Source organism: Macrosteles quadrilineatus, unplaced genomic scaffold, assembly GCF_028750875.1.
Source record: "Macrosteles quadrilineatus isolate MER2022 unplaced genomic scaffold, UCM_ALF_1.0 Scaffold_5__1_contigs__length_97177068, whole genome shotgun sequence".
NCBI lineage: Eukaryota > Metazoa > Arthropoda > Insecta > Hemiptera > Cicadellidae > Macrosteles > Macrosteles quadrilineatus.
In genome coordinates, this window is record NW_026542598.1 from 20,620,729 (window position 1) to 20,633,328 (window position 12,600).

Sequence of the window (12,600 nt, forward strand, 5' to 3'; positions counted from 1 at the left end):
TTGAGATTTGGCGGCTCATCATTTTCACTCTCACTTGACTCACTCTCGGTTTCGGACGAGCTTCCTGTTGAACTAGATTCGTCACTGCTCGACTCTGTTGTATCTGTCTTTTTAATTGTTGTAAGGAACGTAGGCTTCAGCTGATTCGGAGATGCCACCAGTTTTGGAGATGGTGAATTGGATGGTAATTTTGCTAATGACTTACTTGTTTGTAGCTTTACCGGAGATTTTGTTGAGGGAGACCGTTCCAACCCATTTTGACTTTTTAGTTTCTGAGAATTTAGTGATTCATTTGAACTAGATAAATTCATATTTAATTCGGATTTTCTAAAATCTTTGTTTGGTAAAGTCTTAATAGATTCAACTTTTGGACTAGGGGGAGGAAGTTTCGTTCTGTCTGGTGATGTCAGCTTGACTGAAGATATCGAAGGAGATAAAGGTATTTTTGGAATTGTTGCAATGCTAGGTGAATGTACCTCACCTTTAATGGAATGTTTTGAAGTATCTTCATTAGACCTATCTAAACTACTTGCTCTATTTAACGTACTCTTAAACGATTTATTTATATCATCACCCGATAAACTACTTCTAGGAGATTTTGGAGCTTGTGGAGAGATGCTCCTAATCTTCGATGGTGATACTAGCCCATCTCCTTTATCGGTGTCTGCCATCGCTTTGTTTAAAGCCATTGGTAGATCCGTTGGCCTCGCGTAACTGAAACCTCCTATTCGCGTGGTGTCTTTACCCTCTAACCTCTTGATCTTTTCGTCCTTTGGACTTTCTTCCGTCTTAGCGTCTTCTTGGTTTGTAGCCTTATTCACCGACATTGATTTCAAACTCAACTCTGTCGGCCTTGTACCGTGATAGGCGGATGTTCTCGGAGTATATTTGGTGTTAACCGAGGAGAATCTAGAGTATGACGATGACGGTGATGGAGTCCTTGAGGTCAGAGCACTCGCTGCTGACAACTTACTTTCTAATTTTGCATCCTCTATGCATTTTTCATCCGTTTGACATTCCACGTCATATTTAGTATGTCTAGGTTTCAACTTCGGTATCGTCTTTTCTATCGTTCTGTCCATCTCTGCCCTCCTCGCCCGTAGGAATGTTGAGTTAGATGGAGGAGTCGGCGACGTCCCCCTCGTGATGACGGTCATCATCTCCGTTGGAGTTTCACTTTTCTCTTCCTTCTCATCCTTAGAGTCCCTCGTCCTCGAGTATCCAGAAACTCCGAAGACAGTCGGGGACTTTTCCGTGATAGGACTCCGTGCTATTTGGCCTCCAAATCTGCTGGTGCTGCCGAACCTGAGGGTCGGGGTTTCTGAAGTCGGGCTGTATCCTGACCCGTACCTCTTGAAGGTTGACGTGGATACTTTGGCCTCGGGTTTAGGCTCGGGACTCTTCCTCAGAATCGAGTCCACCCCATAACTCCTACTGGCGTACTTCTCCCTGATGGACGGTTTGTCGGAGGTGGGTGAGGTATCGAGCTGGGCGGCTCTATCCCGTACCGAGGTTGCCGTCAGGGGTCGGTAGCTGGAGGTGGAGGTTGAGGAGGTGCTTCCCGAGGTCTTGAGGTTGGTGGATCCATAGCGACTACTCCGGTCCAGCTGAAACATACAATGGCATTTGAAACATTCGCAATGTATTTACATGGTGGTAATACATTGTTCTTATTTACTACAACTGGTATTTTATGCCTTAAACAATATCACTTACAATTCGTAATACAAATTTTTAAACTACTGTACCATTTTGTATTGAATTGTAGTTTGCCCGGAAGATGGATTGCTGCAAGGCATCCACAACGTCGGCCACTAATGTTTGAAAACTCAATTACGTGGCTATCTCTTGCATACCAAGATATATTTGGTTTATCTTAGATAATTTGCAAATAAGAAGGAAGTGTGTAAAAGGTCTAGTTTGTCTGTAGAAGATTTTTCAATTTTAGACAGACTAATTAGGCCTATGGCCTATGATTTGAAGAGGTTGAATTTTTTAAAAATCATTAAAATAAATAAACAGTGGTTTTTGATAAAAACAACCGACCAAGTAGTGACACAACCTCTTTGACACCAGTGCGGTGCGGGCCCGTCCCGTGCGAAGCTGTTAGACTAAATCATAGATTAAATCATTAGGGAGCTTTCAAACTAGTGCTGTTTTACCTGAAGTTAGAAACATACTGAAGTTTAAAATAACTTTACTAGTCCGTTGTATTATAGGGTTCTCTGTTATACCCATAAGTAAAAGTCTTTAGAACTGGGTATATTTTATGGTAATCTAGGAATCTAGGAAGAGCTTTGTGTGTGACTAACTACGATGTGATACGAAACTCTGGGATAGTGAATTCACAGCCACCAATAAGCGTCCAACGTGTTTTAATGTGAAAAAAAACGGACCAAACCTCTATCACCATTACAAATCTGATCACCAATTAAAAGGTGAATTCACAAAGGGCGATTATATTGTGGAACATTAAATGCAGTCCTCGGAATAACAACACAGTTTTGTCCTGATGACTAATTGTTAGGGAGAGATAATTTCATGGACTATTTATAATTTAAGTGTTCCAAGACTCGACCAAGGGCAAGGTAATGAGCAACAGTAAGCAAGTGTCTGTGCGCTATTTATGGCGACACACTCAGTACGCGGTTGTTTAATATTAGCAACATTTTGCTGAAAGACCGGGTAAAAACTCATAAGTCAACCACAAGCAATACCAAAGTAGCAATAACACAATATTGTCTCAGTGGCCGAGCGGTTATGGTGCTCGCCTTCAAATCTACATGTTGCAAGTTCGATTCCGAGTAGCGTTGATTGTGAACACTATTGTCAAAATTTGCATTGGTCTATCAGCAAATATTGAGACTTTCTAACAATAGATCTATGTGGTATGGACACGATAAAGGGTGAACTTGGCAATTTAGCAATAAAAACATAAGGCCCGCTAAGGTTTGGGTTAATCTTATTACTTGAACTTACGATAGCCAATTCATTGTTATAGTACTAAAGGTTTTGAATTGTCTCGATCTGTCAGTGTCACTAGCAAACATTACTGGCATGTATTCATTTGATCTGACATTAGGCAAGTTTACTTTACAACCGTGACAACACGATGAGTATATTCTTCGTGTATTTTTTCAAAGTAAGTCGCATAGAAGTAAGTACTGGCAAATATTATTCATCTCACCAAGTGAATGAGTATCTGGATTCCTTACCAGTCCTCTCTTATTCTAATCTTCTCATACGTATAAGATCTCTTATTAGTTGTATCCTTGAACTCGAGGAATTTTCTGTTCTTCCAACTTAACTGATTAGTTTACATTGGTATATAACCTCTTGAATACTACAAACATCAATATTTACTCCCAAAAAGCTACTGAGTTTCTTTTTATAAACAGCTGCCTTATGTTTTTAAAACTTGTTTAATGTAATTTATTCTTATGGGGAAATTTTGGCCCTTGGGATCGTCTTGCACCCTTAAGGGTAAGATTTTTCCAATTCTAAAACCATATTTCAAAACTACAAATTGAAACGAACTTTTTTACACCTCAAACGTTGAAATTGGCCCACAATTAAGGGGGGATCTGTGTTCACAAAAACTGTTTCACGTATTACACTCGTAAGATGTTATCCTCATCTCATCCTTCACTCATATTTGGAGAAAACACTCACCTAAGTACCATCCAAATCTATATTATTAATTGTTTCAGCGATTTTTTTAAATCAAAATTGTTATAGTTTGACAGCTCGCAGATTGATTGGAGAGGGGTCAAATGAAAGGTCTTGGACTAGGGGGTCGACAAAAATAGCAGATTATGACAAAAATCTACAAAAAAAAAAAAAATAAATAATGAAAAATATCTACCATTTAAATGCATTGTGATTGAAAAACGTCTGCTTTGTTTACAATAAACATGGGATTACAAATGTATTATCATTTTTATTCCACTTTTAATTCTGTTGATAGAGTGCGCGAAGTTTACCTTCTTCAGTATACACGGTCTTTACAGCAGTATAGTGAATACTTCTGATATTGACCAAATGAATGTATTTTGACTCCTATGCTTGTTTTCATAATTTTTAGTCCATAATACACAGGAATTAGCTACCACAATGATATTCTAGACTGGTTGGAATAACCATGGGGCAATAGTTTACTGTTTGGCCCAATGTTTACTTACGTTACCCGCAATAGCGTGGTTCTGCGGACGTCTGGCCCCGTTTACATTGCTAAAGATAACTCCTACGCCGACGTTCCGAACCGATCAAGGGTCAACTGCTTTCTTTTAACCTACTTGTGCTTCCTGAAAATACCATTAACGTTGCCAAATTTTAAAAATCATTCTACAGTATTTTAAAGATAAATTTATTAGTCATGCTATCTAACAAATAGTCGACGTTAGATGAAATGAAGAGGATATGAACTATTCCTTATGAAAAACGTGAAAAAATATCACACATAGGTAGCAGTTATTTTATAAGGGAGAGCAGAGAAAATTGTTGAGATGTAGAGGAAACCCAGAATCTTATTCAAGAATTTTAGAATAGGCCCTTCCTCCGAAAGTCTTTAAAATGTTTACAAAATTGTGTTTTCCCTGCAAACGATGTGTCAAAATTAATTATTTTTTGTGTATACACCCCTTTTAACCAATTCCTGTAATAAAAGTCCTCGGGCTTTCCCCCACAGGCCATCAAAATCCCAATGTATATCTCATGAAGGAAAGATTTTGTTTACCTTTAAACATACGAATGTGCTACTAGGTGGCGTTCGCAGAGGCATCCACAAAATTGAGCGGAGTGGAGTCATCAAGGGTTCATATTATATTGTTTTTGTCATACGGCAGTAAAAACAGTAGTTTTTTTGCGGGTCTAAAGTAGCATTTTTACTCTTTAGGGAGTAAAAATAGTTTTTAGCCTCTATGGAGTAAAAAACAGCTGTTGTCAACTCAGTTGGTAATTTTGTTTGTAAACGATTGCATGTATAGAAAATATGTATCGATTCGTGCTTCGTAATCATTTTAACAAACAGTCTACAGTCTCTTCCCGTAGCATTTTAGCATTGCAGATACATTAATCCATTACCAAACTCAACACTGCTCACCTTTACTTCTTCCTTCACCACCCCCTACGTCGTGGACCTGTTTCCCTCTCTTCCTATAGCATTTTAGGATTGCAGATACATTTTTGTAATTGCCAAGACACTCTGCACTGCTAGCCTTACTACTTCCTTTACCATTTACTACGTCATAGACCTGTTTCCTTCCCTTCTCATAGCATTTTAGTATTAAGGATACATTAATCTAACTGCCACAGTTGGATCTCACACTATGCTGATGCTCATACTTTACTACTTCCTAAGCCACTTCCTACGTCGTGGACCTGTATTCATCACTTTCCATTGCATTTTAGTATTTTAGATACGTTAATCTAATTGCCACAAACATTTTCACACTCCGTACTGCTAGCCTTTACTACTTATTTCACAATGTTCTATGCCATGGGCATGCTTCCATCCCTTCTCATAGCATTTCAGCATTGCAGATACATTAAAACTGCTACAAACGGTTTCCAGTTCCCACACGCCACACTGGTCACCTTACTACTTCTTTCACCTCTTCCAACGTCGCGGATCTGTTTCCCTCTCCTCCCATAGCATTTTAAGATTGTAGATACCTAAATCTAATCGTCATAAACAGATCCTACACTCCGAACAACTCGCCTTTACTACTTCCTTCACCACTTCCTACATCGAGGACCTTTTTCCCTCCCTTTCCTTACCATTTTAGGATTGCAGATACCTTAGTCTAATCGTCATAAGCAGTTCCAACACTCCGAACGGCTCGCCTAAACTACTTCCTTCACCACTTCCTACGTCGCAGACCTGTTTCCCTCCCTTCCCATAGCATCATAGGATTGCAAATACCTTAATCTAATGGTCACAAACAGATCCCACACCCCAAACAGCTCGTCTTTACTACTTCCTTCACCACTTCCTAAGTCGCGGACCTGTTTCCTTCCCTTCCAATAGCATTTTAGAATTGCAGATACCTTAATCTAATCGTCATAAACAGTTCCCACACTCCGGACAGCTCGCCTTGACTACTTCCTTCACCACTTCCTACGTCGTGGACCTGTTTTCCTCCCTTCCCATAGAATTTTAGGAATACAGATACCTTTATCTAATAGTCATAAACAGTTTCCACACTCCAGACTGCTCGCCTTTACTCCTCCCTTCACCACTTCCTACGTCGCGGACATGTTTTCCTCCCTTACAAAAGAATTTTAGGAATGCAGATACCTATAATCGTCATAAACAGTTTCCACACTCCAGACTGCTCGTCTTTACTACTACCTTCACCACTTCCTACGTCGCGGACCTGTTTTCCTCCCTTCCCATAGAATTTTAGGAATGCAGATACCTTAATCTAATCGTCATAAACAGTTTCCATACTCCAGACGTACGCAAAATGATGTTTGGGCCGCAACTCACCAACAGCGCTCCAGACTGCTCACCTTTACTACTTCGTAAACCACTTTATACGTCACGGGCCCCAAGCTTATAATGCTATCAGCTATTTCTTTATCTACTGCATTCAAAAGTCAACAGCTGATCATATGTCTTTGTTTATGTGTCAAATACTGCTTCCATAAGGATTACATTGAAACTTTGAGACCCAGTGGGGCGGATTCCTGAGAGACTTTTTCAACGCCATATAGATGTTGGCACTCACCGATATGGTCTTTATCACCATGCAAAATTTGAAAACGATTGATTCAGCCGTCTAGGAGGAGTTTGCGTATTACGAAATGCATAAGAGTCGTTGTATAAGAGCTTCGCTCACTTCGCTCGCTCCGCTCAAAAATACCGTAAGGTAATTTTTAACGTTTGATATGTTTAATGAAATATTTTGAAGAAAATCAATTAATCATGGAATTCGCTTGGTCTGCAGGTTTGCTGCGTTGGGGGTATTTGTTTACGTAATGCTTTACACACTAAACATTATTTATCATTCATTATTTAGACTTTGGATGGGTTGAGCTATCTAAAATTTTCAAAGATAATGTAATTTTAAGTTTAAACTTTACTATGTGGGTGCAAATTGTATTTTATCAGCGAGTTTCCTTGATATATTGCTATCTTTCTTTATGGTTTCGCCCCATTCTTGTGAGTTTAGAGGTGGGCCATCTAAAGGTATCCATTTAATGGCTTTACCTGACGTTATGTCTACACTTATTACTATGTCAGTATTTTGATCAATTGAATTTACTTTCCCGAACAGCTGATGAAATAAACTCAATTATTTTATGAAACTTGGTGCCACAATGGTGTGATTACTGGTTAAGTGTGCAGTACATTGCGCTTGTGTATTATACACTTTTTATTATCATAGAAAGTTTGCATGTACCAGAGTCAAAATCCAGATCCCAAGTTGCAGTATTATCTAGTAAGGCTATACCCCATCAGACCTGTATTGCAAGGTGAACGTGGAATGGAGTATAGGTCTCATCAATGGTAGTGTAGCTTAGGCCTCTCGCCCACTATACGATTTCGGTCGTACGACACTGTGTCGTACGATATTCTTATCATATGTGTGGTCCTCGCCCACTTTACGACACTTTGTCGGATAAATGGCCAGTTGCTCGGTAGCCATGGAAGAGTGAGGTGTGGGTGTGTTGCGCAATATCTTAAAACAGTGGTTCTGTATCAAATAGTAAAACAATGATTCCGTTACGTGTTGTTGCAATGTGGATGCTGTGGCGTAGATTAAGCGATAGTGGCCAATGTAGGCCTACAGCATTAAAGAAACATTTATTTTTATGTGTAAATTATTTTTTAGTTAATGTATTGAAAGAAATTTTCAAATTATATTAGTCCATGCATTTTACAAGTTTTTAAATTTACCATAACTATCATAGGGTTTTGGGATAGTCTGGTAAAAAGTATGTATGTTAATTGTTTTTGGATTAGTTTTTAAATGGATTTAATTTTATCAATATAATCTACAAAAATATATATTTATATGTTTTAGTGAAACTTTTTTACACAATATAATTAATAATTAAGATTATACAATAATAATAGCCAAACTCGCATTTTTCAATAATTATTTTGGTATATTTACTCATAAGTGATGCAGTATTTAAACATAATATAGGGAAAAATATAAACAAATTAATTGTAAAAAATAAATAGGAACATCAAAATTACGCAAAATAATGGTTGGAAAATAAGACCAAGTGATATATCAAACATTATAATAAAAAAGTATGAATGAATTGTAAAAAATATTTATTCACGATAAAAAATACGCAAAGTGATATAACAACTATAATAATGACTAAGTATGAGTTAATTGCAAAAAGTATATATAAGACTACTGGGGAGAACGCACGACATACGATAAAAATCGTATAGTGGGCGAGCGCCCATTTGATTGTGTACGCCACTGCGAGTGAAACAGTCGTACGACAGTCGTGGATCACAGTGGCAGTGGACGACTGCTTCACGACAGTTTGTCGTAGTCGTGAGATTATCGTACAGTGGGCGAGCTCTCATAAGATCCAATGGTTCACTGTGGAAATGTTGTCGTTCCGACACAGTGTCGTACGACCGAAATCGTATAGTGGGCGAGGGGCCTTAGTTGGTAGTCTTTATATAACTTGTAGTGTAACCTTACGTTAATTAAATTATTTTTCTTAAAATATAACATCAATTATAGCATAAAAATTAAAGGTGGAAATAACAATAAATACAATCAACAATTCAATAGCCAACAATAATATGTACAAAATAATCTGTTTTAAATATTTTCCACATCGATGGAACCACAAAATAACAACACAAGAGCACATAGCTCATAGTGAAGTATTAACCACATTCAAATTCATTTTGGCAACACTGGACCAATAAAATTTCCGGGATCATCAGCTGGTGTAGGCGATTGTAGCCCAGCTGATCGGATGACGCCGAGAATAGCAAGACAAGGGTTAGTGACTTGTGTTTCGCAATCTAAATCGTGGTTTAGTTCCAACAGAAACGTGTTATGATTTAACATCTGTTGTTTGAAACTGTTCATTAGTCTGTTGTTGTGATAGATAATTTATTTATTATCAGTTTATTGATTGTAATGGATTTAGTGTGCTGATTGTTATGTGAACTAGTTGATTCGCGTAAATCTTTAACTTATATGTTATCGATTTGTATTCGTGTATTAAGTTAAGTGTAATCAACTTTATTGTGTTTTACTAAAAAAAAACCTTTGACTTGATGTGCAAATTATACATAGTACATGGGGACCGAGCTTCGCTCGGGGAAAGCTCTGAAAACAGTTTAGTATTGCATATCTATTCCCAAACTCCACACTGCTCACCTTTAGCCTCCTACCATTGACTATATATACATATAGTCTATAGTTTTTTACGTCCTGAATCCAAATATACCATTAGTCAATGCTACTACATCCTTCACCACTCCCTACGTCGTGGACCTGTTTGCCCTTCTTCTATATACCATTTTAGAATTGCAGATACATAATTGACACAGACTACCATTGACTATACACCATAACACTGTATACTTTTTATGCTATACAGTCAAAGGGACTATTTAAATTCAATAGTCTAGTTAATATAAAGAGCGTTTAATTGATTTTTTTTCTTTTTAGTTAACCAACACTCAAATTTTAACCTACAGTAAAGTTAATTCGTCAATACAATTTACATAACTAGTGAACTGACCGAGGAGGCCGGAGCCTTGTCTGTGGCTGTACTGCCGGGACTCTTGCTAGACCATGACCCCTGCAACAAAACAAAACACAGCATTAGCATGACACTACTACTACTTCGTCAACACAGTCTTTTGTCACGAGTGTCAATGTGGAATTTGTTGAGAGGTAGTTGGTGCCAATGAGATAACACGTTGCATACATTGGCAATTTGCTTTGCCAACTATGTTGGAAAACCCTCCATCTACTCGCCAAGGGAAACAAACAATCGATGGACTACTATTTTTTATCCTCGATCGAATGGATCAATAACACTTTTAAAACAGCAACGCACCCTTAAATGCTTATTCTAAACCGAAAGTGAATACGATATGTAAAATATTCCTTTTATCTATGGTAAAATTAATGAAAGTCTAGCGTTGTTACTATGTCTACGATCAGCTGTTTCTTCAGCCAGGGCTGTGTATTAAAAGTCAGATGAGCGAGAGCAGCTGGATCCAGAATTTCTTATTCCAATTAGCAGATTTGTATAGAAACACAGTAAACGCCAAACAAGTGTCAAGTTATTCGCATGACGGGACGACGGCTTGGCAGTTTGGCAGGCTTCAGATGGTGATGGAAATAGGCTAGTGCTTCGACCCCGCAAGCCGACCTTCTCAAAATACTCGGGGCGGTCCCTGTGACACCCCGGAGTTCGCACCCCTGGACTAGAGGCAAGGGGTTTCGTGGCATTCTGTAGACACTCCTAGACAAAAAAAACGTGGTTTCATGGCATTTATTAAGTGGACGCATGGATGAGAAACAATCTATTGAGGACATTTGTAAGGTTTCTTTACAAAAAGCCATTACGATTCTTTAAGATCCTTGACCAGGATTCTGTGATATTCTGTTAGGAGTACGCGAAGGTAGGGAACGATAACTTTCATGACGTTTTGTGTCACGTAAGATCTTTCACAAGACTGGTGATTTAAGTGTAATTTTGTTAGGTGTAATATTTACAAGATAGTCTATGTACTGTCCTGGTAAGCTCAATCCTACTCAAGGAACAGTGAACCTTAGGGTTTACATGGTGTATGTTAAATATTGTAATATGTGTACCCAATTCCTAACTAGGAAGACTGGGTTATGTGACTTTCTGCTAGGCAAATCGCTATAGAAGAAACGGTGGTTTACGTGGCATACTGTTAGGTGCATTCCCTTAAAGTAAACAGTGGTCCTAGGCAAAGCTAGTGATATCGAAACGTTTCAATATCTTACTTCTTGAATACACAGTATGAGACCTAACTATTTATTTAGATATCCCAACAATTAGGCCAAGGCTGTGCCAGACAATGAACTACGTGGCTCATGCGGTTTCGTACTGGTTGGCCTATATGCACGAGGCGTTGGACCCGATAAGTCGGGACAAATGTTGGCACAGGTGAAGTACCAAGTCTGGGCCAACTACAGGCGCCTACGCGCTTTGGACATCTTTACCTGCGAACTGTTGACAAGTTTGATGCATAGGTTAGGTGTAGTTAGGGAAATTTCACTTTTATAGGTGTTTCATCACGACTTTGCCATAGGTGAGTTCGGTACCTTGGTCAACATCTGGCATCAACTCTCACTTCTTAACTTCGGAGAGCTACACTGGGTTTTGTTTCTTAGACCTGACTCAATCGTAAAGTTTCGGTGGGTGATGAGACTACTGAGCATGTTCTATGACTTTGGCTTTCTTCGACGTTCTTAACCTACCCACTAAACTAAGTAAGGGAGGTCGTCCAGCTCTGGTACAGTATATCCAATTGACGTTGTATCTTGTATCCTTGCTGGTAGAAACACGTACGTCCCAATAGGTGAGGTAAATATGAGACCGAGCAGCTCAACCTGCTTGAAAGATATGCTTGCAGGCCCAGGAGGTGGTACCTCCACCAAGCTGTGGGCTGGATAGGTGTAGAGCTACTGTTGCCCAAGCGGGAGTCTGCTATAAAGGAAAAAAAAGAAACAGCCAGAATTTTGTGAAACTTTTTTTATTCTTCGAGAATTGGTCTTAAGATTATAAGAAAGAGGAGGAAAAAAGTGGCTGCGTGACGGACCAAAGAACATAAGACAGCAATAATATGTGTCCGTGTTCCGTCACTGCTACTTAAAATTTAGCAGTACTTACTGATTATTATGGTAATAGTACTGGTTGACTCTTTTGTTTGATGCTTTCCACTATTGTCCGATCTATATTCACCAGCGTAGTACTATTTAAACAAATCGATCACAGATAAATGAGTACTCAACAGAGTGTGCTGCTTTCAAAATCGGGTTATCATCCTTATACACATATATATATACACACACATACATATATACGTATATAATACGTGAAGGTGATTTCTACGAAACACTACTCCTGCGTTAATAATGGATGAATTTTTACAAACAATGTGTCAAAATTAAGTATTTTTTGTGCAGACGCCCCTTTTCACCAATTCCTGTAATAAAAGTCCTCGGGCTTTGCCCCACAGGCCATAAAATCCCTATGTATTTCTTATGAAGAAACGATTTTGTTTACTTAAACAGACGAATAGTTTGTATTAATTACAGCTGTTCGTAGTAAACATGATATTGTACACACAAGAGCGTTCGTTTCCAGTTTCGATAACTGGAGTGGAGTGATTGATTACATCATCTTTGAGTTTACTCTTTTAAGTCATTGGATTGTGTCTGCTATTCGTTTTTAACGCCTGTAATACTTTGAAATTGCTCGAATTCGAGCAACAGGTGCACTAGCTTTATCTATTTTTGTGCCATCCTATTTTAAATTACATAAAAGATTCTATACAATATAATATATTCTGCTATATATATATAACAATATATAATATGCTATAACTTTTGTTGTTTC

At 38.4% G+C, this 12,600-nt stretch overlaps 1 protein-coding gene across 1 annotated transcript in view; it reads right to left on the minus strand.

Moving 5' to 3' along the window:
* The window catches only part of LOC128995466 (serine-rich adhesin for platelets-like), a 34,956-nt gene that overhangs the window by 244 nt on the left and 22,112 nt on the right, over positions 1-12,600 (minus strand). The window contains exons 2-3 of the mRNA XM_054420484.1: positions 9,739-9,798; positions 13-1,607 (exon numbers count right to left, since the gene is read on the minus strand). Of these exons, the coding sequence (XP_054276459.1) occupies positions 13-1,607; positions 9,739-9,798 (1,655 nt within the window). The remainder of the gene's footprint in view (positions 1-12; positions 1,608-9,738; positions 9,799-12,600) is intronic.